Source organism: Aquarana catesbeiana, linkage group LG03 (assembly GCF_042186555.1).
Source record: "Aquarana catesbeiana isolate 2022-GZ linkage group LG03, ASM4218655v1, whole genome shotgun sequence".
NCBI classification, from domain to species: Eukaryota; Metazoa; Chordata; class Amphibia; order Anura; family Ranidae; genus Aquarana; species Aquarana catesbeiana.
Window position 1 is genome coordinate 258,162,673 of NC_133326.1, and position 27,706 is coordinate 258,190,378.

At 41.1% G+C, this 27,706-nt stretch overlaps 1 protein-coding gene across 1 annotated transcript in view; it reads right to left on the reverse strand.

The window, feature by feature from the left end:
• Nucleotides 1-27,706, reverse strand: part of NAV3 (neuron navigator 3) — a gene marked incomplete in the record, with an annotated part of 918,952 nt that overhangs the window by 303,665 nt on the left and 587,581 nt on the right. Inside the window, 2 exon segments of the mRNA XM_073620003.1 lie at nucleotides 4,928-4,996; nucleotides 9,596-9,779. Coding sequence (XP_073476104.1) covers nucleotides 4,928-4,996; nucleotides 9,596-9,779 — 253 coding nt within the window.

Sequence of the window (27,706 nt, forward strand, 5' to 3'; positions counted from 1 at the left end):
CAGCATCTTAACTGAACCAACTTGTGACATGCAACTTGTTCTTAGAGGCAATGGGGTTTATTTACTAAAGCCAAATCCACTTTGTACTGCTAGTGGACTACAAGTGCACTTGGAAGTGCAGTTGCTGTAGATCTGAGGGGGACATGCAAGGAAAATAAAAAAACAGCATTTTTGTTAGTACATGATTGGATGATAAAATCGGCAGAGCCTCCCCTCATTTTAGATCTTCCCCTCAGAGCTAAAGCTACTGCACTTCCAAATGCACTTGCAGTGCACTTGTAGTGCAAAGTGGATTTGCCTTTAGTAAATCAACCCCAATTTTATTAATGCAAAATGTATTAGAAAAAAAATGGCGGGGGGGTTCCCCCCCAAAATCCATACCAGACCCTTATACGAGCATGCAGCCCGGCAGGTCAGGAAAGGGGGGGGGAGGAGCAAACATCCCCCCTCTTGAACCATACCAGGCCATATGCCCTCAACATGGGGGGGTGGGTGGGTGCTTTGGGGCGGGGGGGGTTTGCCTCCCCACGCCAAAGCACCTTGTGGGGAAGAGGACAAGGGCCTCTTCCCCACAACCCTGGGCTGTGGTTTTTGGGGGGTCTGCGGTACATAGTACCCCTACCCATTCACCCCAAAAAAACAGTGTAATGTAATAAAAACATGAGACGGTTTTTGACAAGTCTTTTATTAAAAATTACTAATGTCCCCCATGGTAGCTTCAACATCAATCACAATGTCTTCCACCGCCACGGCCACTAACACGCTGAAAAAAGAATCGCTCCTCCTCCGACGCTGGCTCCTGCCATTCTGTCAGCTCCGGTGTCTGACAGTTCTTATATAACTATGGAGTGTGGCCATCAGGTGACGTCAACCAGAGACCCCGCCCCTTGTGACATCACTGCCCTAGGCAACTCCTATGTCTTTCATCAACAACATAATTATATACAAACAACAAGATATATATAAACAAAATCATATTTAAAATTACGGAGGCTTGCAATGCATAACACTGTGCAAAAATATATATTGACGGCCTGAACATACCATCAAGTTGGGTATGTTTTACTAAAGACAAAAAGGATGTTCACTTTTCAAACACAATTTTTCCTTAGCTTAATGAACGAGGCAAAGCTCTGCAGACTTCCATTTTCTCCATCTTGTGCAAGCAAAATTATTTTATTTTTTCTATTTTTGGTATTTTCCTTGCACATGAGTACTTTACCATTATTAAATCAACCCCAGAGAATCAAAAAATAAAAATTTCATCAACAAACATTACACAAGCTACCTTCATTTAGGCTTACTCATCTTTTAATGCAGATGAAGTTATTATAATTAACATAATTAGCAGTAAAGTTTGCAATTACATTAATTGTACACTTGAGTAACCACATAATTTAACCACACAGCATGCCCAATGTTATACTGTTACTTTTTTTTTTTTTTAAAGCAATACAAAGAATAGATAGTATAGGCATGTTATCATATACACATATGAATTATAGAGCTATGCTGCAGTGCTATTTTGTTTGAAATGGATACATGAACATATTGCAAGAATAACACTTGATAAATGTCTGAAACAGAGCTGGAGATATGCTATATTGTTGTTTGTCTACACTTTATTTAAAAAAAAAAAAATTCCCACCATTTTACCTACAGTTACAAATATAGCCAAGAAAGGCATATGGACCTGCAACAATACAGCAATAACAACTACAGCAACATACAACTGTTCCAGAAAAATAAATATCCTAGGTCTTAGGCTAGGTTCACACATATGGGAATTGGATGCATGGTAAACCACATCCAATTTGCATGACATGTGAAAGAACATTGCTTTCTATTGTGCCTGTTCACATATGTCCGGTGCAGCCGGAGTGTGGATTCAGTGCAAATTGAAAAAGAGTTCTGTCAGTTTTCTGAGCAGTGAGATCCAGCTTAGGTACAAATTCAGGCCAATTGACTTCTATGGGAACGCTTCTAAATCACACATGTCATTCAGTTGTGAACAGTATAAAATCCTGTACTGATCCTGATGCAAACCTGACCGGATTCTAAACAAAAAACTGAACTGAAACCCTGATCAACTACTTTGTCAATTAGCTGTGAAAACAGAGCTTCAATTTGCACAGCACGTGTGTGAACCCAGCCTTAGAGCACATGTCAAGTCCCTATAATCTTTTTAAAGAAAAATAAACAGGACGTTAGTACTCCAAAAAAAAAAAAAAAATTGCTTTCAACTTCCCTTTATAGATTCCATCTCTGATTGTTCTTAGGTTTTTTGGAACGGATACATCTTTGTGATTAATAGCATTGAATGTTAGATACAGTAACCAAAATGTTCTCAGTGTGATGTTATGTTCCTCTGAATTTAGCAAACCACTGCTTTGTCATTCTGTGACAAATAATTACATGCAACCTAATACCAACTAATCATAATCTGGTGAGATTAAAAAACTGAGTAACAAAAAGGACTGGTGAATATCACAAGGTGAAAACCAGGTCAACATCAATTGGTATGTAGACACATGTTGAACAATGCAATTTATAGATGTTTTTGGTATAAATTTAAAGGTGGCACAAAAGGTGGTTACATTTACATTCTGTCCAGAGGACACAACAGGATGCAAGAGAGTATCTCTCCAAAATTAGTGAAATACCTTTTTGAACAGTTTTTGCCATATTGAAACAAATGTCCCAATTGCAAAACTTTCCTTCTATTCCTGTTCCAGTGAGAACTGTAAAATTGTGTATTTCTCATCACTTCCTGTCTCTGTGACAATAATCACAAGGACAAAATGAGAGTGTAAATTTCCCCTGCTGGGTTAGAGACGGCAATATAACATGGCAGAGGTTCCAATACTTACCTTCTCTCTATTGAAAAAGAATGGCTTTGGCCTTACCTGCATTATATTTTGGGGTTACACACTGGGGGTTCAGCCCTTATTTGGGGTTACAGGTTGGGGTTTCAGCCCTCATTTCCTCCTATGGATTTCAGCCCTCTGTACTTGCTCCCAAGCTTATTTTAAATACTCTGGATACAGGTCTGACTCAGTTCCTGTAGCCCACAGCATGAGACAGGGCTGCCCCCTCTTCCTCAAATTATTCGCCCTTTCCATCGAACCCCTAGCCAAGCTAACTGGTTCCTCCCTAGACATTACAGATGTCAATTTAGTGGACACCGCCATAAGCTTATTATGTTCACCAACGACATCCTCCTTTTCAATACCTCTCCCAAAATGCCCACCTTAAACTTACTGCGGATCCTTGACCAGTTTGCTACAATCTCCGTTCTGGAGGAAGTCAAAGGCTCTCAGTTTGACTCTTACTCCACAAGACTTAGGATCCCTACAAACATTGTTCCCTTTCTTTACTTCAGGCCAACTACCCCTCCATGCTGTCCAAACTTACTTCTCTGATGGCTCAATGGTCGTCCTTACGTATTTTGTGGTTGGGTAAAATCACTGCATTTAAAATTATCCTGCTCCCCAAAATTCTTTACCTTTTCTGCGTGCTACCCATTAATGTAACCTTGCATTATCTGCGTATATTTCTGTTTATCTGGGGGAAAGGTTTGCCCAAGGCTCCCTAAGCCCAACATTTTTTTGTCTAAATTGCAGTCATGGGCTCCCCCACCTGATCATGTATTATAGAGTATTATAAGTATTATAAGAGTGTCTAACTTTTCTGATCTATATACTTGTTCCGGGTTAAACAAAATTCTTTCAGTGGGTGGCCCTATCAGCTACTTCTCGCCAGCCAGACATCCTTTGATTGAAAAATCAAAGGAGTTGAGCAGGAAATTGTTGGGAGAAATATAGCTGCATTCAAACTGCTGTAAGACCTATATGGGTACTTTGACAAGCAGCGGGGCTCGCTTTTAAAATACAATAGGCACTGTGGGAGATTCTTTCATCCTCACTTAATAGCATGGATGGCGGAATCAGACTGCAGACTAAACGGAAAAAAAAAAAACTATCACTGTATGACCAGCAAAAATAGTCATAATAGCTAGGGAACTTCAGAAGGAAGCAATAAGCACCCCCTTCATTCTCTGGAAGGTTTATTCTAAGCTGCTAGGATCAGGTAATATACGCATAATGTCTAAGAATTTATTTTTAATGAAAATGGTCACAGAAAATGGGGTCACACCTGCAGATTATGAATATAGGTTCCCTGTATTTATTTTCTGTTAATAGAAAATGTTTGCATTGGGTCGTTACTTGTTTTTTTCCAGATAATAATCGCTACACATATAGTTTAGGGTGGAATATGCAAACATTTGTGGACTGTCAATAGAGTATACACCTTCCAAACACAAGTTTCCTCTGCCACCTGCAGACCCCTAGACCACCAATATCTGTCAGATGGCAAAGCATGTTTTCAGTTAAGTCACTCCCCACCCAAGAAGGATTGGTCTCAGATGACCCAGATAAGTAATTAATTTTTTTTTTTTTAATTTTCAATCTTGAATCTAACAGTTTTAATTGTAAGCTGATTGATCTCTGGACAACTAACTTAATGAATAATCATGGAACATCTGACTGCTATTATATTTCAGGCCTCTAATAATTAAACACCAGTGGATTAAAATACATGGACACTGCAACTAAAAAATATATATGTTTTAAGAGTATATTAATTACAATTAACTTTTTTTTTCAATTATTGTCTAAAATACAGTGAATGTACTCTTTTGGATGATATACTCTGTAGAGTCTGTTAAGAATACTGTTCTCCACACTTTGCAAAACACTATTATTTTACCAAAGGCTGTCTGGCAGCTCAATTTGTTGGTATAAATATATTTGGGGAAGCATTATGGATTGCTTAATGTCTGGTTAGATCTACATAATAGGAAATCAGTGAGCAAGACTTCAGTTGTGTATCTCTAGCACACAATAAATTAGAGTTGTCAACTGACCTAGTAGTCTTTTTTTGACATGTTGCAATCCCACTGTGATTAGTCTGAGTTGCATATCTGGCTGCCAGACTGTGTGAGAAGAAACAGAACAATTAAATAAAAGCATATCCAACAGCATGCAGCAAAACACACATCACACTATGCAAATGGGTCACCACACTATTACAGGTACACAGTGGTAATTTAGTGATGCAATGTATATTAGAAATATAATCAGGTATGATGGATTGACAATGAAATATCAATGATCTAAAGTTAATCAATTGCTTACAAGCAAAATAAATATAATATAATGTCACAGTTTAAAATGAAATAATATGATAAATACTATGATAAATGAGCATGATGTTGCTGATTTCATGGGTGAGAAATGAAAAGGTTTGTTCATTTTTTTGATCGTTTATAAATATACTACAAGAAAGTATAGCTTTTGCCCCAAATTGTCTTCTGTAATTGAAGTTTAGAAAAAGTTTTATTTTATAATATATGATATCCCACATAAGTTAACTATAAGCTATCCTCTTTGTAGCAAAGGGGAGAGCCCCTCCATCCTAAAAATCTGTTGTGTTTTCAGGCCCCAGTCTGCAACCCTACTTTATAACCAGCAATGTTGGTTTTGAGGATGAACCATTCAAAAATAATATCATTGTTAATAACATCATTTTCTCTTACTTAGTTATCAAGACATAGCTAAGAAGATACAAGGCCATAGTCAAGTCATAGACACAAAACCTCCTCAATAATGCCAAGTAATGCAGGCTGCTTTAAAGTGGATGTAAACCCAATGTCATCCTTTCTAAACTACTGCCATAGGGGTTATCTATAAGGATATACATGCCTCCTGCATGTATCTTTACCTGTCAAATGTCTCCACTCTGTCTGTTATGAGACCCGAAAAAACTGCAGATTCTGTGGGTGGGTCTGTTGTCTGGAGCTCGGTGGGTGGAGTTGTGATGTCAGTAGACTCCCCGTCCACCTCTACACTCCCCTTGTCAATATGCATTTTCTCCTGTGTATTTCTTACACTGAACTTCTGCTATGATCTCTAACATTCAGTGAAAAGACAGGAAAGTAACCACATGACTTCAGCATGCCAAATCATGCTGAGGGGTTGAACAGCCAATCCTTGCAGAGCTGCTAAAGAAAGGAGTGGGGGAGGGAATTAAAAAATAATGCCTGTGTCTTAGGCTAGTGCACGAGATGTAAATCACCTGTCACTCACAGCAAGGGGGAGGATTTGACAAAATTTTTCTCTGTTTGTCAAGTTTTATCTCACTGAACAATAAAAGAGGATTGCTCAGAGCTGGATTAACTCTTTGTGGCAAGACTGGGCTCAAATGATAGGAAATCTTATACTCTACATTATGACATTATGACAAAAAAAAATTCAGGTTTACATCCACTTTAAGCTTCAAAGCTACTAGGGATCGTGCATGCACATATTAAATAATATAATGCACATAAGAAATCAGATTTATTTGATTTGTCTTACTAAATTTTCCACGGAGCTTAATGAGTGTGGTGAAGTTTAACTTTGAAAAGAAAACCCAATCACATGCAAGGAAATAACAGCATTTTTGCTTGCACTGAATTGGATGATGGATGCCAGCAGAGCTTCACCTCATTTACTAAGCTCTGGGGAAAATCCCCTTGCAGAGTGCAAATTACCTTGCAAAGTGCAACTTACCTTTCAAAGTGACTAGCCCATTTGCCTTCATTAAATCAATATGAATAAATCTGCTTTCCTTTATTGCAATTTTATCGTTTATTATGTGCATACTGTACATGATCCCTAGTGGCAATAACATTGAGCTTAAGCAGTCTGCATTACTGTCTTTATTAAATCAACCACATTGTAATTAAGTAATCTTAGCTGGGCAATGTATGCAAATGTACAGTTCTCTATGGTAACTTTATTTAAGAACATTTCCATTATCAATAAAATATTGTTATTAATAATAAATTCTTTGACACAGGCATATTACTTTTAATGCAAACATGTCTATACTTCGTACTTTTGACAAATGTTCCTGGAGTAATTACAAGGATTTACAACAAGGTAAACAGAGATGCCATCTATCAGGAAGGAAGCATAATTTATCTGTTCAACCATAATATAAGAAAGCTAAGGCATGTACAATCAGCACTGTTCATGGCTGCTGGTTTGCATTAAAATACTTAGTGCAAAAAAATCTTTAAGGCTGAAGACTTAAAGCATTCCTATTCTTGCTTCACAGAAAAAAAGAGAACAAACATTTAAACAGATCCATTCAATAAACCAGTGAAAAGTGGAAAGTACATACTGAAGTACTTACAGCAACCAATTCAAATCTGTGTTTTCTAATTTATTATGAACAAAGTAAAATCTGAATGGTTGCTATGGGTTGCTCTTGGACTTTTGATTTCTGCATTTGTTTGAAAGAGAATGTATATAATTCAAAGATCATATAAAGTAATGATAAAAAAATAATAAAACATTACACTTTTCAAAACAGGCTTTGATACAGGTGTCACATGGTGCATTATTTTGTAGTTTTTAATATGGCTCTTGTTATGCATACTAATATAAACCCACAAGCAATATTGTTCACCAAAAAACAGGAAAAAATAGAACATGTTGAGGGAATTTCTTCCATAATCCCAGGCTCCTATTGATCTAAAACAGAGGGCACGGAAATACAGCTCAAACAGTACATTCACTTGTTTTGTAGGTGACAACATGATCTCAGTTTGTTATTACTGCAGTAACAATTGGCGTGGCTATCTGAAAATCCATTGTACAGCCTGTTGTGAACTTGTTATTCAATGAAATGCAAGTCTTCCTACAATACTGTATTAAGACTGCAAATCACTTTGGGGGGGGGACTCAACATTAAAATGCTTTTGTAGTTACATTATTTATACACATGAACACAATAGGAAGTCCATTTCAAATTTAAAAATGCATTTTTTTAGAAGGTGAAGGTCTGATTAAAATTGAGGTCATAAACCACAACATTTGGAACTAATTTTCAAAATATAACTCCAGAAATATATGAAATACAAAGGAACGTATTTCATATTTATTGAGGTAAACATTTTTGTCTTCACCAACATTTTCAGAGGGGGGTCCTGCTTGGCAGCAATACGGCCCATAATTGGAATCCCAATCAGGAAACGATCTCCCCCTGCTTGTGTGGGTTTTCTTTGTGTATACTGTACTAGTTTCCTCCCACACTCCAAAGACATGCTGGTAGGATAAATGACTTTGGTCTATATTGTCCCCAAGTATGTGTGTATGTGAGATAGGGACGTTAGATTGTAAGCTCCTTGAAGGCATGGACTGATGTAAATGTAGAATATGTAAAGCACTGCATTAATTGATGGCTCTATATAAATACTTGTAATAATAAATGAAACAAGCAAAATAACATGTGACTAAATTCACCACTCCAATCACAGGATCAGCACCTTAACATAAATAACGTTTTGCTTCTGAAAAGGTAATATGGCAGTCATCTAGAATCAGTAGACACTATGAGTTGATTTACTGAAACTGGAGAGTGCAAAATTTGATGCAGCTGTGCATGGTAGCCAATCAGCTTCTAACTTCAGCTTGTTCAATTAAGCTTTGACAATAAAACCTGGAATCTGATTGGTTTCTATGCAAAGCTGCACCAGATTTTGCACTCTCCAGTTTTAGTAAATCAACCGCTATGTGGGTGCCTTCAAAGCAATCCCATTTTAGATAAATGCATTCAACACATCTATTGAAGATTTTGGCTTCAAAACTTTCTGAGTCACAGACCTGGAGTTCAGACTTATTGACCTGCATACATGTTTCCAGTCAGTGACTAAAAAAGTTTTAGGCTGGGTTCACACCAATTCGCAATAAAAGAGATTTTGACTGGCTCTCTATGGAGCCGGTTCACATATATCTGCTGCGGCTCCAATGTTAATTTGCACAGCGTATTTTGGTCTGTTTCAGGTCCGAATTCAGCCAAAAATTCGGGCTGAAATCAGACCTGAAAAGGTGTACCAGGACGTTGGGAGCTGGGAGCCGCATGCGGCAATGGTGTGAATCGTCTTAAAGTCAGTGGCTCTGGTTCCTGGCATTTTCAGAAGGCAGTCAGTAATGGCAAACACCTTGTTTCTCTAAGGAAAGGTGTGATTTAATTTGTCTGTTCCTGTCAAGTAAACAAAGAATATTGGAAAAACGGTGAATACAATTCTATTTGTGGTTTTTTTTTTTATCACTTTTTTTTATCACTTTGATCACTTTGAGGATTATATATATATCAAATTTAGCAGCAAGTCAAAAGCAATCATGCTATACTGTATATCAAGTTATTGTAGATGCCACAAGGACAACAAAATTACATTGATAGTTCATTAGTTCATGAAAGCTTATCTCTGGGCATTTCCTATTCCTTTTTTCTTTAAATTTTCCATGTAATCCTTATTTCAGAATCTTTGAAATGCACACAATATGATATCACTCTAGTCCAGTCCCAACATCCAGACAAATCATGTACATTCCAGTGCTGTTGAATGTCAAGCAATTCTAGCCATAAGGAATGCACTTATTGGCAGAATTTTTAATCAAACTAAGGAAAAAGCTAAAAACAAATACATGCCAGGTAGAAAGAAGACATAGCTTGAGTTCATTTTTTAATAGTAGTGTCATACCTTGACTGCATATCTTGTTGCGTTTTGGGCTGACTGCCTTCGGCAGGAGGGGGGGGGTGAGACACGTGTTGCTGGAGCTCCACCAATGACTGATAATACTGTTGCTGTTGATGCTGTTGTTGCTTGAAACGTGATAGACTGAAAAACAGTCCTAAGATGGCTTTCAGATTTCCATTCTTTATTTCTGTAGTTAAAAAATACACCAAAATAAGTCAAATAATAATAACTCTTGCAAACACAGTGCAGTTTACAACCATTTTGCACCTGTAATAATACCAGGAATTAGTCAATTCATTGTGCTTCTCCTCTTCCCTAAATGCTAAAAGTTATCTGAATCCAAAAAAACTATTTTGTTTTAATCTTGAATAGAGTGCAGGTTTCATTGCTGTCTATGGCACCAGTAGGGGACAGAAAGTGATGGGAAATCCAAAATGTCACAGTTGTCACCAAAACAAAAGGCAAGATCCTCAAATGGGTACACCTGTTCCTGTGACAACTAAAAGTAGATTTTCAATGCCAATCTCCCCTATATGAAACATATATGCCCATCAAGACTGTGCAACCAAATTCCAAAATATACATGATAGGTAGATAGTTAATTCTGATATCTTCAATCCATTATCTATGGAGCAATTGTTTTAAATTTAGCTTGACATCCTCCCCCTCTACGGTAGCCTGGCTCTGCTTGCTTTCCTGAGTACATTATAGATGTCTAGGAGACTTTGTTCCTTAAAAGTTCTTAGTCTACCATATTTCCAAATTTTAATCTAATCTGTAATATTAAAATGGTATATTACTTTTAACATGTCTTCCTATTTTGTACATTTTGTTGGGGGAGTACTGTGTATGCTGTTAAATCTTCCCCGTACTTGAATTTTGTACCCCTCTATTTTTCCCCACTTTTCCTTCTGCATCCCTTTCCTTTTTTTAAAGATGCTGTTTATTGAGTTTTAGATATAAATATAGGCATAATATATAACAAGATAGTGAACGTAATTTCACAAAATTTTGTCCTTCAGAGATGTGGCAACAGGATTAATAGCTATGGTCAAAACAATACAGCACAATGAATTACAAAGAAATATATGCAGTCAATAATGTAATCTACCGGTTTAATCATAGTGACCTAATAGTAAGCACAGAACACTTCCATGGACCCCAAATTTTATTGAAATGCTTGAGGGAAACCTTGTTGGCACATGCAAGCTGGTGTAGGGGAAAAGCAGAATTAATTACATTTTTACACTGAGAAAGATGTGCAGAAGATTTCCAGGTCCATAGTATAGATTTTTTGCATAGAAATATAATAATCTCATTAATTTCTTAGCTTGTGAGGTAATCTGGAGGTCCTCCATTAATTCCAATAAGCATACCTTTGTACATTGTATATTAGAAAGACCTAACATTGATTCAAGAAACCTATTGACATGTGACCAGAATGAGTGCACATGTGGCCATATCCATAGTGCATGAAATAATCTGCCTTTCTGACCACAGGCATGAAAACAAAGGGAACAGTGATTACGTTTCAACGTTTATTATTGTAGAGTATAATGTATCTGATGATAAAGTTTGAATTGGATAGGTCTATCTTTAGAGATTTCCTTCTTTCCACTTTAGACAGATTTTATCTGCTTCCAGGACAGCAAATAATAGAAAACCTTGCCAAAAGGACACAGAAAAATAAAAACTAAACAAAAACATAAATATAGATAGAGTTTTAAAGGAACCCTGTCACTAGCTTCTCACAATGAATGGTATATTCAAAAACTAGGACCACAAACAATTACAATTGTCAAGGCTACAAAAAAATTACTGTTAAATAAATACTACAACGACTGAAAATATTTATTGGCATAGGTACACAATAACTAAAGCAGAGTCTGCATTGTTATGTGAATGGAGGAGGGGCGTTAGAACACAAACAGATGGCTTCAGTACTGGCCTCATCTTTGGAGGAAAATCACAGCAGTTGGCAGAAAATTCCTAACACAGTTAAAAATTACGTCCACTTCAGATGGAAAACTATTGAGGTTAGGGCTGGGACAAGGGGGCAGCAGGGGAGGGGGGACCGCGTGGAGAGTTCCTGCCACTGCAAGCTTACAGGAGTAGTGACATTAGCATTGCTACTCATTTCAGCTTAGTGCAGGAGGTTACAAGCTGAATCTGGAGAGCAGAACAGAGCCAGGAGGAGATGCAGGCTGTGCTCTCTCTCTCTCCCCTCCAGCTCCTGCTCCTACCACTGCAGCACTTTTGTATTGAGACTGTCAGATTGGGACTGCACAGGGTTTGCTTACCCGCCACATCTCCTCCCAGCAAAGAAATATGGGTAGGGGCAGATAAGCAAATTCTGTAAAGTCCTGATATGACAGTCAGTAGTATCCCCGAGCCACACTCCCATACCCCTACAGCAGCCAGCATCTCTCCCTGCTGGCTACCTGGCAAAAGTGTTAAAAGTCAGCTTGCCCCAGGCTCCTCCTCAACTCTGACATGCCAAGATGAGGAGGACCTAGGAGAAAGGACACCACACAATCAACTGCTACGCTGTATCTGAGGTCTGTGTGATTGAGGGACAAGAGAAATGCACTGGAGACATGCATCGTGGGGGAAGAGCAAGAAACATCTGTTCTGGGGATGAGAGTGTGCTAGTAGGGGGGAAGGAGAGGAGGATTAGTGCTAAGTGGTAGGTTTAGGGGAGGAGAATATGTGCTAGGAGGGAGGATTGAAGGGGGGGCTTTGTGCATATTTGGGGGAGAGCTAGGAAGGGTGATTTGGGAGGGGGGAGAGGATTTGTGCTAGTAAGGGGGTATATTTACTAGGAGGGGGAATTTGGGGAGAACTTTTGCTAGGAGGGGAGATTGGGGGAATTTGTGCAGGGGAAATTCATGCTGGGAGGAGGATTTGTGCTCATGGGAACATTTTGGGGGGAGGAGTTGTGCTAGGACGGGTAATTTGGGGGCATTCGTGCTGGGGGGGATTGGGAGGAGGGGGCAGGATTTGTGCTAGTAAGGAAAATATTTTTGGAGGGTTGTGTTAAGAAGGGGGATGGGGGGAGTTGTGATAGTAGGGATGATTAGGGGAGGGGGGGTTTGTGCTAGGAGGGGAAATTTGTGGGGGGGGATGTTGTGCTAGGAGAGGAAATTGGGGGGGGGATTTGTGTTAGGAGGGGAAATTTCAGGAGGGGGACTTGAGGAGAAATTTAGGGGTAGATAATTGTTGCTTGGAGAAGGGAATTGGGGGGGATTTGTGCTCGGGAGGGATTTGCTCTCATGGGGAAATTTTTGGGGGGAGGATTTGCGCTAGGAAGAAGGTTTTGTGCTGGGAGGGGGGAGGGGATTCGTGCTCGGAAGGGAGCATTTTTGGGGGATTTGTGTTAAGAAGGGCGATAGGGGGGGAGGATTTGTGGTAGTAGGAAATACTGGGGGGGGGGGTATGTGCTAGTAGGGGAAATTTTAAGGGGGGATTTGTGCTAGGAGGGGGGATTTGTGCTGAGGGATGAGGATTTGTACTCATTGGGAAATTTTGGGGGGAAAGATCTTTGCTTAGAGGGGGATTCGTGCTCGAAGGAGAAGTTTGAGGAGTAGAGGATTTATGCTAGGATGGGGGATTGGGAGGAGAAATTTATGTTGGAGGAGGATTTGTGCTTGGAGGGGAAATTTGACGGGTAGGCGATTTTTTTTTGGGGGGGGGGGAGTTGTGCCAGGAAAAGAGATTTGAGGAGGGAGAGGGAGGAGATTTGAGGAGGGGAATCTTTGTTTGGGGAGAATTTGGGCTTGCACTATATGGAATATATGCTTAGCGGGTTAGTGTGCAGATTGGTGCTTTTTTTTGGGGGGGGGGGGGTTTGTTGAAATATAATGCTCATACATCTTAATTTTTTTCATAAAATTATACATTTTCTCAGATTAAATATTTGATAGGTTTTCTATTTTCTATTGTGAATAAAATATGGGTTTATGAGATTTGCAAATCATTGCATCCTGTTTCTATGTAGATTTTACACAGCGTCCCAACTTTTTGGGAATTGGGGTTGTACTTTACTGATGAATACAAATAATACATGGATGTGTACATCATTTTAAGGTGAGAGCTGCCTCAGTTCTAACTATTAAGGCTACATTTACATGGGTGGCCATGGGGTGCATAGTTTGCTGCATTCTGAGATGGCTAAATGGCGCCTCTGGATGCAGCAACACGCCATTTTATGGCTGCATACAAACTGGTCAATTAGCTGTGACCAAAACACAGCAGAATACCTCACCCTGGTTGCATGCTGGTTCTATTCACAAGTATCTGCTCACATAAGGCTATTGATTTGTACAGAGTTGCCATTACCCGCCTTACACTAAAAATGCTCGTTTCCTGGCTGTTATGCTGAACCACTGGTTTAAATGTTTTTTAAATCTTCTTATTGGGATCTTAATAACACAAGAATCACCCATGCAGGGGTAAACGGGGCAGACTGCCGGAGCCCCATACGGTCGTCAACAACAATAGAGGTGAAACAAAACAACTCTAAAATTGTGTGCAGATGGCTCACCCCAAAATGTAATACAAACAGATAATATAGTCCTGAAAGGCCACTCCGGCCAAACTCACCCCCCCACAATAGTAAGATGGCAAACCCTACAATAGAAGGACTCTAACACTCAGTGAGAGTTAGCAGACGTGTGCCGTGGATTCATCCTTAACCATTTCACATTCATTCACATGACATCCGCAGGAGAGATTTCCCATCCTGGGCGATCGCCATATGATGTCCTGGGCCTCCTGGCCATCTGGGGGGCACGCGCGCCACTCGGGAGCCGATGCGCGTGCCCGGTGGCCGTGATGTCCGCCGGGCACCCGCGATTGCCTGATAACAGAGCAGGACCGTGGATCTGTGTGTGTAAACACACAGATCCACGTCCTGTCAGGTGAGAGGAGACCGATGGTGTGTTCCCAGTACATAGGAACACTGATCGGTCTCCTCCCCTTGTGAGTCCCCTCCCCCTACAGTTAGATTTACTCCCTAGGTAACACATTTAACCCCTTGATCGCCCCCTAGTGTTAACCCCTTCCCTGCCAGTGACATTTATACAGTAATCAGTGCATTTGTATAGCACTGATTGCTGTATAAATGTGAATGGTCCCAAAATGGCGTCAAAAGTGTCCGATATGTCCGCCGCAATGTCACAGTCACAATAAAAATCGCAGATTGCCGCCATTACTAGAAAAAAGAAAAAAAATAATAAAAATGCCATAAAACTATCCCCTATTTTGTAGACACTATAACTTTTGCGCAAACCAATCAATATACGCTTATTATGATTTTTTTACCAAAAATATGTAGAAGAATACATATCAGCCTAAACTGAGGAAAAAGAAAGCTCTATTTGTGGGGAAAAAATTATAAAAACTTAATTTGGGTACAGTGTTACATGACTGCGTAATTGTCATTCAAAGTGCGACATCGCTGAAAACTGAAAATTGGTCTGGGCAGGAAGGAGGTGAAAATGCCCTGTATTGAAGTGGTTAAAGTGTTACTAAACCCACAACAGTAAAATCAGTCTGTATATGCAGCATAGCATAGCATACTCACTGTGGAACTTAAGGGGTTAATCCTCTGCATTGTGTAAAAAGGCTGTTTTATCCCATATGCATAGATCCTTCCCTCCCTGCACTGTTTATCTGGAGAAGGCCAGCTAACACAGGAAGGGTAGCTGACCTGCACATGCTCAGTTGTCTTTTATGCTGGAGAGAACAGTTTCTTGATCTCAGGTCACATGATATTGACATCACACATCTGGGCGTGTTTACAGGCTGCAGTGGAAATCTCCTGCTTCCTGATCTCTTAGCACTGAAGAAACTGTACAGTTTATGATGTAACCATGGTATACCGATCATTCAAAAAGGTATATAGTGGCAGTAATTTAACGTAAAAAGAAAATTTATAAGCTGTGGGCACTGTGAGGGGGCGGATGAACTATTTTCATATTATTGGGTCTAGTAACACTTTAATCCTTTATTTTAATATTTATATTAAGATAAAGTCTTTATCTTAATAGTTATTCTAGGCCAGTGATTCGACAGAGGGTCAGAATGGCAGCTTGGTAATGAGCATTTCCAGAAGGAGAAGTCACTATATTTCTCTCATGAATTCTATACTTTAATTGTACGTATCTCTCCAGTCAGCATGTAGAACGATTAATTCATTTGCCAGCTCAGCAATCAAAATGCTTAGAGGCACCCTTGCTATGGCATATGAAAAGCATATAAACCAACATAAAGCAGAAAGTTTTGCTAACATCTCACCTTGGTGTGTTATGTGTCATATCATTCTCTGTTCCCTCTCAAAATATTGTTCATGTAACATAGTCAGTGAATAGAAAGTGTAAAGAAGCCAGCTAAAACTTGTCAGCCTTCTGTTTGTTTTTAAAGGATTATCCATGGCCTCAGTTCCCTGCTATTTTCTTCACCGTCCTCCAGAGAACTTCTGTTGTCCACACATGACCTGTAATAAGCCGTGTGTGAAGGTACTCAGCGTTTCTTCATTTTTATCTAAACAGAACTCTGAAACATAACACTCCTAATCCCAAACAGACCTCCACCTTAGATATGCAGTTTGGAGTCATGTTGAAAGCTCAAATTAAAATCACAATATGAACTAAAGAAACTCCCAGTGACCAACCTGTACCAGAAAGAATTATTTGACCTATACTCAAATGTTAGCTCTCTTGCTGAGATGGATAAATAAAAATATTAGAACAACTGAAGTACTTAAAATGTATGTAAACCCCAAATATTTTTCAGTATGTTTGGCACCGTGCCTCACTGTATGTATTTAATATAAAATTATACAGGCCACTCGCTTGGCCCTCGCTCCCCTTTCCTGACATATCGGACTGCATGCTCGGATAAGGGTCTGGTATGGATTTTTGGGGGGACCCACACGCCATTGCCGGCAATTCTTTTTTTTTTTTTTTTTACATTCAGCTGTCAGTGGGGAACAAATGGTGACAGCGGGATGCTTGCTTGCCCCCCCGAAAGAAAAACCCACCAGCTGCCACTGCAGCTGATGATTCATTGGTTGTTAATGATGCAGCGGCTGCCCGCTCCTGTTGTTTACTGGCTGTTAAGGATGCCGGTGGCCACCCGCTCCTTAACAACCAGCATCCTAAGGATGCCGGTTATCACTGGCAGTAGATTACCGTAGGCTTTCACTATTTAAATACCGCATGACTTCAAAAAATAGTGTATGCTGTATTTTAGAAGCGCTGTGTTAAAAAAAGAAAGTATTAGTGTGAAATATTTCTAATTTCTAAAGTGACGAATGCTCTAGTGCGTGGTGCAATCCCTTCACAAATATAAATAAAAGGTATAATGTAAAATAACCAAAAAAATAGTGTATATTATAAGGTGGTAGATCCTTAGTTAGTGACAAAGGGAATTGTCAGCTATATATACAAGCAATTATAATCCCATATAATAAGCAAACACAAACCATATATTATCAACACTATAGACCATGTGTTGACAATAACTTATATAGGTCCACTGCTTAAGAAATGCAAAGTGGCAAGTGCCAAATTGTGCTATATAGAAACCGTGTTTATCAAACCACTGTGCAATAATGTGCAAAAAAACGCTAGAGATTATAAATAATCGTTTATATAAAAAACCTCAACTAACTGTATGTCAAAAAAAGTCCCATATACTGTTTAGTGTAAAATGTTCATAACAGTAATAAAATGTGCAGTAAAAAAATTCCCATAAAAATCATATAGCGTGTCTCCCAGGAGATTTTTCTTTGATAGTGGAAAGCCGTGCAGTAGTTATTGGCAATCTCCCCCCGATGTGATTGCACTCACCGGAGCGCTCTGCCCCTGCAGGGGTACGAGCGTGTGATGTTAATCCTCAACTGTTAATCTCTCCGATTCCACAGGTGCCGGTATCCTTCCACGTAGTCCAATCCGGATAGACCACTCGCAGAGAGGGAGGAGGGGGAACTCACTGTCCCTTGTTGTAATACAAATCCCAGCCGGACATCCACTTTAATGTGTTAAATGAAAAATAAAAAATTCCATATAGCGTGACTCTGTTTATAATTATTTGATTTATTTGTGCTAAACAGTCCAATCACTAAGACTGAATCCACACTGGCAATTTAAAATGCTTTAAAAATAGTGTTTTAATAGAGGAGAGGGAGCTTGCAGGCTCTCTGACTCTCAACGCGATCCGGGGACGCAGCGCTGCTTAGAACCGCCGCTTGCATTCCACCGGTCGGATTTCGTGACGTTGTGCGTGCCAAGATAGTCCCGCCTTACGCGTTTTGTCATACGGACGTCATCGGAGGCACCAATAGTTGGCTAACAATAGTTCTGTAGATGCTGAATAGATAGATTTGATGCACCAAGCATGTATCTTGTGTCTGGACTCCAGGTGGTAAGCACATAAAATACTACAATTGGACATTACAGTTTGGACATTCTTTGTCTTGAATATATTATTTCTTGGTATTATTTATTTGTTGGTATCATGCTTTTCTCCAAAAGTTGACCCATTCTTAAATGTTACTTGATTAATCTTGATAGGTGAAAGGTAACAGGAAGCAGAACTTATACTGTACATGCTTCATAGGTAAGAAAATTGCAGGCAGGATAGAGAACCCCCCGCCTGCTATAAAACATAATGAGTCCAGGAAAATTCAGAAAAAAGCAGTAAGTCAATCATCGGTGGTTCACCCCCCCTTTCCTCCTCCTCCCTGCCTGCAACCTCCTGGGACATGTGACAGGTCCCAGGAGTCTGCAGGTCCATTCACAAAGCACAGCGTGACTCACACAAGCACAGCAGGAAACCAGTTGTGAAGCTGCAGGGAGTCATAGCTGGTTTCCCACAACCAAGACCGTGGTGCCGGCAGTGGTATATTTTGGTTTTGTTCTGCCCTAGGCAAGACTAAATTCGGACGACCCCCCCCCTTACAGCTAAATTTGTCACACCCCAGCCAGTGTATACCATTCTCAGGGCCTGATGAGGAAGCTGCAGCATTACACAGTGAACAGCTGCGGCTTCCTCATCAGGCCCTGAGACATGATTCGTCCAAGTGCCATATATGTGGTCAATAGGGCAGAGGATGGGGTCAGTGGGACATACAATAGGGTCAGCAGGGCAGAGGAAGAGGTAGCACTGGTGGGCACTGAGAAGAAGTCATTGATGAAGCTGTAATGATAGGCAGCACTGAAGGGCACTAATAGGTGGCAATGAAGGGCACTAATAGGCGGCACTGATAGGTGGCACTGTTGGGCACTGAAAGGTGGCACTGATGGGCACCGATAGGCGGCACTGATGAGCAGCTTCAGTATTTGTAGTGACTTTTAGGTTTTTTTGTTTTTTAAAATTACCAAAGAACCTCTTTAGGTTTGCACTGTAAACCACCCCCTTTCTCTTACCTTTAAAGAAAATATAAGCAGAAGATTCATCCAAGATTATGATTAAAAAAATCATTAAATATATGAGGATTGATTTAGCAGCAGAAAATTGTAGCACAACATAAAACATTTAAATAGTTGCGCTGGGGTGATTTTTGTTTCTTTTTTCACATTATGAGATCTAGAAGAGGCTAAGAGCAGTGGCGTTGCTAGGGGGTGGCTATTGGGGCTATAGAATCTGGGGCCCATAACCCTGAGTCTCTTACTGCAGGTCCCTGCCTAACCAGTGGGCCATGGCCTCTCTGCAGCTGGGCCGTGGGTGCGGGGAGTGGGTGGGCTGCATGAGAGAGCCGGGCAGGGGGATGAGAGAAGCGAGCAGGCGGACAAGCAGAGATGACATCCTCTCTCTCCACCCGCCCTGCATCACCGCAGTTCCACCCTCACAGCCGGGCCTCTTCAATGTCGGAGGTGCATCGGGGAGCAGCGAGATGACATCATCTCTCACTGCCTGCCCCGCATCACCGCACTCCTGCCCTCACTCAGACCCGACAACTGCACCTGCCTCTGTACTAAATGGACCAGTGTTGCCCGCCTGCCACCAATGCAGCGACAATGCAAATTTGGTGGCAGTAGCTGGCATGGCAAGTGACAATCTGCAAATAGTGGCAGGTGACGTGGCAAGCGATCATCCACATCTGGTGGCAGGTGACAATCCGCATCTGGTGGCAGGTGATGTGGCAGGTGACAATCCAAATCTGGTGGCAAGTGACAATCCACATTTGGTGGAAGGCGATGTTACAAGTGACAATCCGCATCTGGTGTCAGGCGATGTGGCAGGTGACAATCCGCAAATGGTGGTGTGAAGTGGCAAGTGACAATCTACATCAGGTGGCGGGCGACGGTGGCGAGTGACAATCCACATCTGGTGGCAGGCGACAGTGGCAAGTGACAATTCGCATCTGGTGGCAGGCGACGGTGGCAAGTGGCAAACCGCATCTGGTGGCAGGTGATGGTGGCAAGTGACAATCCACATCTGGTGCCAGGCAACAGTGGCAAGTGACAATCCACATCTGGTGGCAGGTGACAGTGGCAAGTGGCAATCCACATCTGGTGGCAGGTGACAGTGGCAAGTGGCAATCCACATTTGGTGACAGGCGACAATGGCAAGTAACAAGCTGCATCTGGTGACAGGCGATGGTGGCAAGTGACAAGCTGCATCTGGTGGCAGGAGATGTGGCAAGTGACACGCCCATGGCTCCCACTGATTCTGCATTATGTTGAGTTGAACCACTTCATTATATATTAAAATATAACAATAGAAATAATGCGCTTCAATCACCCTGACACCATATCAACCATGGTGCTGTAATGATTGAAACGCCAACACCAGCCATTGCTCGCAAAAGATTGCTTACAACCCGCGTGCCCCCCCCCCCCCCCGGGCCTGCAAAAAGGTTGGTGACCGCTGCTATGGGCTATAGCCCAGATCTTTTTCAGACCTAGCAACGTCCCTGGCTAAGAGCAATAGAGGTAATATTTTCAAGTTACGAATACGTATTTGAATAGATTTTGTTTTTTTTTTTAAACCAGAATATAGTGTTACTACCGGCCCCCTGGACCATTATCGACTTTCCTTGATGAGTTCTCTGCCTGGCTACCCTACTTTCTCTCTTCGGAAATTCCCACAATCCTTCTCGGTGATTTCAACATCCCTGCTAATACAAACATTCCTGCTACTTCTAAACTTCTTAGTCTAACCTCTTCATTTGACCTGAAGCAATGGGTACAGGCTTCTACTCACTCTGATGGCAATACCCTTGATCTTGTATTCTCCTACCTATGCACTCCATGCAACTTCTCAAACAATCCTTTTCCTCTCTCCGACCACCACCTTATTAGTTTCTATCTCCCCCTGTCTTCCACCACCTTTCCCTCCAATCGCCTAACCGTCAAACGTAGAAACTTTCGCAACTTCAACTCCTCTCTCCTCTACTCTGCTACCGACCACCTCTATGACAAAATCTCTCCACTGTCCTGCCCCAACCAAGCCATATCCATCTACAATAAATCTCTGTCCTTCACCCTGGACAAGCTCGCTCCCCTCACTACACGCAGAATCAGGCCTCGACCTCTACAACCCTGGCAAACAGATGACACTAAAATTCTCAAAAAACGTAGTCGCGCTCTTGAGCGTCTGTGGCACAAGACTAAGTCTCTCAAAGACTTCAACCAATACAAATCTGCCCTCCAAAAATACTATTCTTTCCTCCACACTGCCAAGCAAACCTATTTTACAACTCTTATTAATACCTTCTCATCCAATCCCCGTAAACTCTTCTCTACCTTCAACTCTCTACTTTGTCCTCCACCGCCTCCCCCCACTGATTTACTCACTGCCCAGGAAATCGCTAATCACTTCAAAAACAAGATTGATACAATCCGTGATAAAATCTCCACTCTACAGGTATCTCCCCCAGCTAAGACCCCATGTCAACAGATACAACTGACACTACCTCTATTCAAATCTACTACTCCAGACGAAGTTGCTAAACTCCTTTCTATCGCCCACCTAACTACCTGTCCCCTGGACCCTGTTCCCTCTCAAATGCTACGGTCACCCTCTGACCCCATCCTACACTCTCTAACCCACATCTTCAATCTCTCCCTCACCTCTGGCGTCTTCCCCGATGCTCTAAAACATGCACTGGTCACTCCCATACTCAAAAAACCATCCTTGGACCCTACCAATCTTAACAACCTACGCCCTATATCCTTGCTCCCCTTTTCCTCTAAACTCCTTGAACGCCTGGTTTACAACCAACTGAGTGACCACCTCATTAAAAACAACCTTCTTGATCCCCTTCAATCTGGATTTCGCCCTCAACACTCCACAGAAACTGCTCTTTTAAAACTCACAAATGACCTACTAACTGCAAAAACCAACGGACACTATTCTGTACTCCTACTTCTGGATCTTTCAGCTGCCTTTGACACGGTTGACCACCCCCTCCTCCTCAAAAAACTTCACTCCATCGGTCTCCGTGACTGTGCTCTTCAGTGGCTCTCATCCTACCTATCCCAACGCACCTTCAGTGTCACTTACAATTCTACTTCCTCCACTCCTCTTCCCTTCTCTGTCGGGGTCCCCCAAGGTTCTGTTCTTGGACCTCTTTTATTTTCAATCTACACCTCTTCCCTGGGTCAGCTGATAGCCTCTCATGGCTTTCAATATCATTTCTATGCTGATGACACACAAATCTATCTCTCCACCCCTCAACTCACTCCATCAGTCTCTTCACGCATCACTAACTTACTAACCGACATATCTGTATGGATGTCACACCACTTCCTCAAACTCAACTTGTCCAAAACTGAGCTTATAATATTTCCTCCCCCACGTGCCTCTTCCCCTGACTTCTCTGTCAAGAGCAATGGCAAAACCATCCACCCGTCCACACATGTCAGGGTGCTAGGTGTTATCCTAGATTCTGAACTCTCCTTTCAGCCCCACATCCAATCACTTTCCAAAGCTTGCCGCCTCAACCTCCGCAACATCTCTAAACTACGTCCCTTTCTAACCAATGAAACTACAAAGCTCCTTATTCACTCCCTGGTTATCTCTCGCCTTGACTACTGCAACTCACTCCTCATTGGCTTACCTTTAAACAGACTATCCCCCTGCAGTCCATCATGAATGCTGCTGCCAGACTCATCCACCTTACAAACCGATCAGTGTCTGCTACCCCTCTCTGCCAATCCCTCCATTGGCTGCCACTCGCCCAACGAATTAAATTCAAACTACTAACAATAAGTTACAAAGCCATCCACAACTGTGCCCCCAGCTACATCACTAACCTAGTCTCAAAATACCAACCTAAACGCCATCTCCGTTCCTCCCAAGATCTCCTGCTCTCTAGCTCCCTCATCACCTCCTCCCATATCCGCCTCCAGGACTTCTCCCGAGCCTCGCCCATCCTCTGGAATTCCCTACCCCAATCTGTCAGACTGTCTCCAAATTTATCCACTTTTAGGCGATCCCTGAAGACTTTCCTCTTCAGAGAAGCCTATCCTGCCTCCATCTAACAACTGCATTATTTTCTCCATTAGCTCATCCCCCACAGCTATTACCCTTTTGTATAACTTGACCCTCCCTCCTAGATTGTAAGCTCTAACGAGCAGGGCCCTCTGATTCCTTCTGTATTGAATTGTATTGTACTTGTACTGTCTGCCCTAATGTTGTTGTAAAGCGCTGCGTAAACTGCCGGCGCTATATAAATCCTGTATAATAATAATAATAATAAATAATAACTTTAAATGATCTGTGATCTCATAAGGACAACAGCAGGATGACTTGGGAAAGCAACACTGCCTTGCTCTTAGACTACTGATTCTAGTACCTTTCTATATTACTGTATTAAACTGTATACACTTTAGGCAATAAAGGGGGTGAGGGGTGGCAGATATCACAATGATGACAAAATATTCAGTTCCTGTTTCTTTATTAGGAAAGAATGTCTGATAGGTGGTAATTCAGGGTACAAATATATATTCACCTAAATGCTGTATTATTTCATCAACTTTGATCTTGAAACTATCTTTGGTGCTGTTTAAGAAGCTTCAGATAGGATATAAACATAGACAAAACATTCAGAGGATACCTTTCTGAGCAGATCTAAGTACATTGGTGACTCAGACATGCATCAGCTGGCTGACATTTGTTCTGTTTAAGGTAGCTGTACTAAAAAAAAAGATTACACATTATGGAAAAAACAGGTACATTTCAGTAATTATACTTTTCTGCAAAGACAAACAGCTTCTGAAGTAAGACTTGCCCACTTTTTTTCTAAGGCAGAAATGCTTTTGTCGGGATTCTGAAGGCTTTATTTTGATTCATTTAAGGGATCTGATAAATTTTACAAGACGTTGCCTTGGAGCCAGAAAAGACGAGATATGATCAAATACGATTTCACACGCAGATGTGAATACCATTTTATTAGGACTTAAATGTGAATAACAATTTATTGTACTATCCTGAAAGGAAGGGTCTTCCCTTTGCTTTTTGTCTTCAGTCTTTAAAGTTCGATTTGGCACCGCTACCAACGACAAACAATAAAATAGAATTTTCTTGAGGCATTGGTTTGAGAGCAATAAATATGAAGAAAAGCTTAGTAGTAATTTGCGTTACATTATTCCCTGCTGCTAATATTACTCTTTACAGCTGACACTTATTAGAAATAATGAAAGAGATAATGAGTAAAGTAAAATAACGCTTTGCTTTGGTGTTTATTGTGTTTATGGTTATTACTTCATATTTGTCATTTACAAGTTTAAAACAGAACTGAAGTCAAAATAGTTTTTTTCTATTATGGATAGAGTGAGGGACAATTACAACCATGACATTTTTTTTTTTTTGCCATCTGTGTCCCGTTGGGGAGATTTCCCTTCAATTCCAGCCCCACAGCAATAACAGAAAGTGAGAGGAAATCTCTCCAAACTAAGGGAAATCCCTGATAGCCACCAGGGTCACCAGAACTAAAGTCTTTATTGGAAGATTTCCCCTCTACTACTGTCCTGGTGACCATTCAAAATGTGGGATTTTCTTTCACTTTCATGTGATAATGGTAAACAGGACAAATGGAAAGGGGACACAGACAAAAATAAAAACCCAACGGTTTTAACCATTTTAACCACTTGCCGACCAGCCGCTGTCATTATACGGTGGCAGGTCGGCTGGTTCCCGCAATTCACCGTAGATGTACGTAGGCTCCTTAAAGAGTCATAGCAGGTACACGCCCGCTGCACGGCGGGGGACCCGATGCGCGTGACTAGCGGCTGTGATGTCCGCCGGCCACCCGTGATCATGGGAAAGAGAGCCAGAATGGGGATCTGTCAATGTAAACAGACAGGTCCCAATTCTGACAGGGGAGGAGAGAGAAATCTGCTGTTCCTGCTGATTAAGAACAGTGATCTCTCTCCTCCTCCAGTCAGTCCCATCACCCCCACAGTTAGAAACACCTCCCAGGGAACACATTCAACCCCTTGATCGCCCCCTGGTGTTAACCCCTTCCCTGTCAGTGACATTTACACAGTACTCAGTGCTTTTATATTATATTATTTATTATTCGTATTTTTATAGCACTGATCGCTGTATAAATGTCAATGGTGCCAAAAAAGTGTCAAAAGTGTCCGATCTGTCTGCCGCAATGCCGCAGTCGCGCTATAAATCGCAGATAGCCACCATTACGAGTAAAAAAAAAAATAATAATAAAAATGCCATAAATCTATCCCCTATTTTGTAGACACTTCCAATAAGCATTGGCTTGCACCTCTCTTTGTGTACATAAGGATGGGTTCATAGCAAAATGTGCTTCTATACCAAGTGTTACTGGGCATCTTTTTTGTGTTTTTTTACCAATCAATTTTCCTGCAATGGGAAGTGTTTAAAAGGCTCCTTAAAATAATAACCAGGTTACCCAGACACCCACATATGAAAACCCGCTGGCTTCTTGAATGTAATGCACTAGGTTTCAGCAAAAAAAACCTTGCAAGAAAACAACTATAAATTACTATCAAGGTGGTATCGTACCACAGGCTTACTTCATAAATTTGATCTGATAATTTCCAATCTTTGTTGATGCTGTCACATGGCTATTGGCTCACTCCTCCATATTCAGTGGGACTGCCCGCTAATCTGCCCTTTTCGGTCAGAAGTACACTCAACGATCTCTTAGGTGACGACATATACCTTACACTTCTCAATTCCTTCTTCACCAAACCTCTATCCCCCACAAATCCTACTTCAAATCTCTGGGGATGCATATGGTCAACGTGGCCAAGTCGTGCATCCCGCTGCATTGGGATATGACTCAAGTCTCCACTTACTCAAAATTGCCGAAATGCTCATAAGCATCGCAAACGACTCTCCCTCCAAATTTACATCCACATGTTGGATACACTTTCAAATGATTGAGACATATAGACGTATGTTAGGTCTCCCGACCCTACCACCTACCTTTCCCACACCCAACCATACCTGAAAATGACAGAAATAATAAACAGATTAAATAAATCAGATATGCACTTAGTAGCAGAGGCCGCGGACAGGGGTACTCGTGCCAGAGGGACCCCGTGAATCCTTGCAAGTCCCCCTTTCTCCCCCACCTATCCATTAGATCCCCGTACCAGCTTGCATCCCACTCTTCCCCTCTCTCTCTCCTATACCTCCCCCCTTTTTTTTCCTTTTTCAATGTATTCCTGACCACTTTTTCCACTTCTGGAAAATCTCCACATTAGCCATAGCAGACATTTTTCCTCTAAGCACACTTTTTTGAGGAGCCCTCCCTTGAAACTGCTATATGTTGTCATTTTTCTAGGCGTGAGTTCAGAAATTGAAAATATTTTCTTCATAGTTTTTGTCAGCTGCATGATTTCAGTGATGAAAACTAAACGAAAATAAAATTCAATTTCAATTCAGATGACTAACATACATTTAAACTAAAATGGCATTTTAGTTAAAAGACTATGATTAAAACTAAATCGAAATTTGACGTCAAAATGAACAGTGCTGGACAAGTGGACAGGCAGAATAACATCAGGCAGTCAAATAACATTTACATATAACAATTAGCTAAACCAACTCCAACCACTGCCTTATGTAGATTATTATGATCACAGACCACTGGAATTGTCAGTTTTGAATTACTAAAGTTTAAAGAAACACTGTCCCTTTGAACATTCAGGCCAAAGTGACAGAGTGTTTTTTAAGGCACCGACCCAGTCTTAGTCAGGTTACAAATGATTGAGTACTGCTCAATCATTTGTGTTCCCTGTGTTAGAACCTAGGAGGAGCGGTGATGTAACCCCCTACATCATGTGATAGTGATCTGGTCTAATGATTGACTGCTAGACCTGTGCACTGTTAACAGGAGGAGATCAAATGCTCCTCCTAGGTGTTCTCACCGGTCCCAGCAGAGGCAGGAGTGATGCATGACCATTAATAATGTAGGTATATCTGGGGCAAAGGAAGGGACTTTATAATCAAATTGTAACTTTGCCCTGAATGGGCAAAATGACAGTGGAGTTGATTTACTAAAACTGGAGAGTGAAAAATCTGGTGCAGCTGTGCATGGTAGCCAATCAGCTACTAACTTCAGCTTGTTCAACTAAGCTTTGACAAAAAAAAAACCTGGAAGCTGATATGCAGAGCTGCACCAGATTTTTCACTCTCCAGTTTTAGTAATTCAATCCCAGTGTCTCTTTAATAGTAAATTGTTAGCAAATGAGCACTGTAGGCCATCTGGTTCCTTGTGCCACCCCTCTCTGCACAGGGAATTACAAGAGGTGGATATCAAGTCAAATTTCACAGTCAGAAAACCACATTGCTCATTCTACAGGTTTGCTTTTTTTCTAACACATCTGAACAGCATCCATGAGATATGCTAAATTGGTTCAGAACTTATATCAAAGTCTATTTTGTACAAACTTTGATTAATAATGTTGCTACTATTCTGTTTCATTTACATTAGAGATCTAAAAGATTAACACATGAAGCTTGTTACATTGTACATCAGTAAAATAAACTTGGACATCCCTAAGATATGCATGGCCAGCCCTGCAAACACTAAATGTTTGAAGATGTGCATTTAGTGCCGTCATTTGGTACACAGATGAGAGTGATGGTTTCTTATCAAATATTACAGTCACT